Source organism: Carlito syrichta, unplaced genomic scaffold, assembly GCF_000164805.1.
Source record: "Carlito syrichta isolate Samal-C Ts95f unplaced genomic scaffold, Tarsius_syrichta-2.0.1 Scaffold309091, whole genome shotgun sequence".
In the NCBI taxonomy this organism is placed as follows: domain Eukaryota; kingdom Metazoa; phylum Chordata; class Mammalia; order Primates; family Tarsiidae; genus Carlito; species Carlito syrichta.
The window spans coordinates 191,563-194,431 of record NW_007253187.1 but is presented as its reverse complement, the minus strand read 5'-3'; the positions used below and the strand labels follow the sequence as shown (position 1 = coordinate 194,431).

The following is a 2,869-nucleotide window of genomic DNA, read 5'->3' as shown; positions in this document are numbered from 1 at the left end:
TGGAGCTGTCGCGAGCGCCGCCGCCGAGGCACCCCGCGCTGGCGCCTTCCGACTGCCGACGCAGTCCCCAGTCACCCTCGCTCTCGTGGCCTCGTTAACCCGCGTCCCCACTTTCTTCGGGGCCACGGGCTGCCCGGACCTGGGCGGGTACAGCGAGAACTCTCTCTCCGCCCTCTGCTCCCTTTTGGGCAGAGCTGGGAGGGACGTGTCCACACCCACGTCTCCTAAACTCGTCCTGGGAAGGGATCGGGAGTCCCGCCTCGGAGAGTGGGCGCCGCCCAAAACCTACTGCTCCGCTGGACCACTGTCTTCGGGCTGGAGGCGGACGTCTTTGCCTGTCTCCGGCGCCCTGCAAGAGGGTGCTCAGGGACCCATTACCACCGCTCCTCCCAGGCCGTCCTTGAGCCCCTGGGGCAGGGCGGCTGTCACAATCCTCCCTCCGACAGTCCCAGTCCTCTTCGCCCGGCTCCCTGGAGGCTGGGGCGGGGAAGACTGCCGATTTGCCGAGACTGCTGGGGTGACCCTTACTCTCCAGACCAGTGGCCTGGAGCAGTTGCGGCTTGTAGCCATTAGGTGTCAGTCTGTCCTCACCGTGGCGCGATGCTCCCTCCCACCTCCGAACGGCGAGGCAGTGGGTTTTTTTGTTTTTTGACTTGGAGTCTCACTCTGTCGCCCAGACTGGAGGGCAGCGGCCGCTCCCGGCCACCGCAGCCTCGACCTGCTGGGCTCAAGTGATCCTTCCGCCTCGATCTTCCAAGTAACTGGAACTACAGGCACGCGCCACCACTCCCTACTAATTTTTTTATTTATCGTAGAGATGAAGTTTCGGCAAGTTGCCCAAGCTGGTCTCGAACCAGCGGGCTCAGACAATTCTCTCACTTCGGCCTCCCAATGAGCCACCGCGCCCGGCTGGCAGTGGCTTTTGGGGAAAAGTTTAGGTAGATTCGGGGCGAAAGAAGGAGCAGCAGAGAGCCAGTGGGAGGAGGGTGTGAAAATAGAGGGGAGGTGAGAAGCGGGGGCGAGGGGAGAGGTGCCGCGAGAGGGAGGAAGAAGCTTGAAACCTGACGCGCAAGGACGGGGGCCAAGCCGTGTGGGTGTTTGTTCTTCCTTCCCTGGTGGCTCCAAGGTTACACATTAACCCCTGTGGGACTCCTGGGTCAACCAAGACCCAGTCGGTTTCTAGGTGAGAGCACGGTTGTCCCGGGTGAGCGGCTTTCCCGCGCTGCACGCCCCTTTGCTCACAGGGCTGCTGTGTCCTCCAGCCGACACCAGCGCCAGCCAGCGACCGAGAGGCCCTGCCAGGGGTCATTCCGCGTGGGCGGGTTTGGGCACACTTTAGAAGGCAGGGCGAGAATAGATGATGAAACACCCCTTTCCTCACGTTCCTCTCCCACTCTGAAACCGGGACGCTAACCCTCAGTTAATGATGCTCCTCCTCCTCCATGCTGAGTTCCTGCAGAGCAGGAGGCACCAGAGAGAACCTGGAGCTCACGTCTGATTGAGACACCGCCTGGTCATATTACCCAGCCCTATAGCCTCGGGGCGGAAACCTTGAACTCATCCTGGCCCACAGCGGTCTTGCCTTCTCTCCCGGCAGCTTTCAGTTGTCCGCTTCCATCCCCTCGTCCCCCAAGGAGGTCCTCCCTAGATGAGTAGGGCAGATACCCTACGGCAGGGTTGTGCGTGCAGGGGCGAGGTGAGAGCGCTGACGTGAGCGGTGCTCACTAGGCGGGACAGCCTGGAGCCTATGTCATGTCCTCCCCGGGTGAATCAGTTTGCACACCTCGGGATTTCCCCGTCCCTCCTTAGGCAAACATGAAACTCACCCTGCTCTCTGCTCCACAGACCGACAGCGCTGCGGTTGTTTCGGTTGTGTTTATCATTGGCATGCCAACGATAATCGGTTTTCTCCTTCTGAAATGGCATCCCTCACGGGCAAGGAGAGGGTCTATCCTTGCTTCCCACCCCCGCTCAGCCTATGGGGTGAAATTCTGGGGAGCGCGGCCGCCCTCTGGTCCAAAAGCTTCGCCAGGGCTGGAACCGTGTGTCGGGAAGGGGCTGCAATCATCCTGGCCATAACAGGAAGCGTCCTATTTGTTTGTTTTTTGACATTTTCCTTGGACTCTGCGTGGGGCAGGGTCATGAGGGGAAAGGGATCGTATGTCCGAGCTGCAGGCACCATGCAAGTCCACGGACACAGACGAAGGCCCGGACCAACAACCCGCTGCGCCGTTCCGCCTCGCACAGATGGTGGCAGCGCGGGGGCGGGGCTCTAGAGTGGGCAGGTCCGCGCACGCGCAGCGCTGGTGGGGGGGCTCCGGAAGTGAAACTCTGAGAAATGAGATGGAGAAGTACGAGCGGATCCGAGTGGTGGGGAGAGGTGCCTTCGGGTGAGCCAGGGCTCTGGGGGAGGAAACTGCTAGGGGTGAGGGAGAAGAAGCCCCAAGTGTGCGCGAAATCGCTATCCAACTAGCCCCGCCCCGGGGGGGTGAGCGCCACTCAGGGAAGCCCCGCCCGAGCTTCCGGTCCCAGTCCCTGCAGGAAGACTCCGCCTCTAAGGAGGCCACGCCCCCCACCTGCTGAGTTCTGTTAGATTGCTCGTTCATTCGTTCAACAAGCATTGCGTGCCCACTGGGTATGTCAGGCTCTGGGCACTGGGTGTACAGTTATAACCAAAACAGGCGTGGTATTTTCACTCTCGCAGCTTATAGACTATAAGCAAGACATTGTAAAACAATTACGAAGTCATAGCGGTTAGGAACTGTTATTTTTTTTTTTTAAGAAAGAAAAATTTATTTAAGAGTAGATTAGAGCCGGGCTCGGTGGCTCAGCCTGTAATCCCGCGCCTTGGGAGGCCGAGGTGAGTGGA

The 2,869-nt window shown here is 60.1% G+C and overlaps 1 protein-coding gene across 1 annotated transcript in view; it reads left to right on the top strand.

The window, feature by feature from the left end:
• The first annotated feature begins 2,325 nt into the window (after positions 1 to 2,325).
• The window catches only part of NEK8 (NIMA related kinase 8), a 12,172-nt gene continuing 11,628 nt past the window's right edge, over positions 2,326 to 2,869 (top strand). Inside the window, exon 1 of the mRNA XM_008066688.2 lies at positions 2,326 to 2,390. Coding sequence (XP_008064879.1) covers positions 2,344 to 2,390 — 47 coding nt within the window. The 5' untranslated portion in view covers positions 2,326 to 2,343. The remainder of the gene's footprint in view (positions 2,391 to 2,869) is intronic.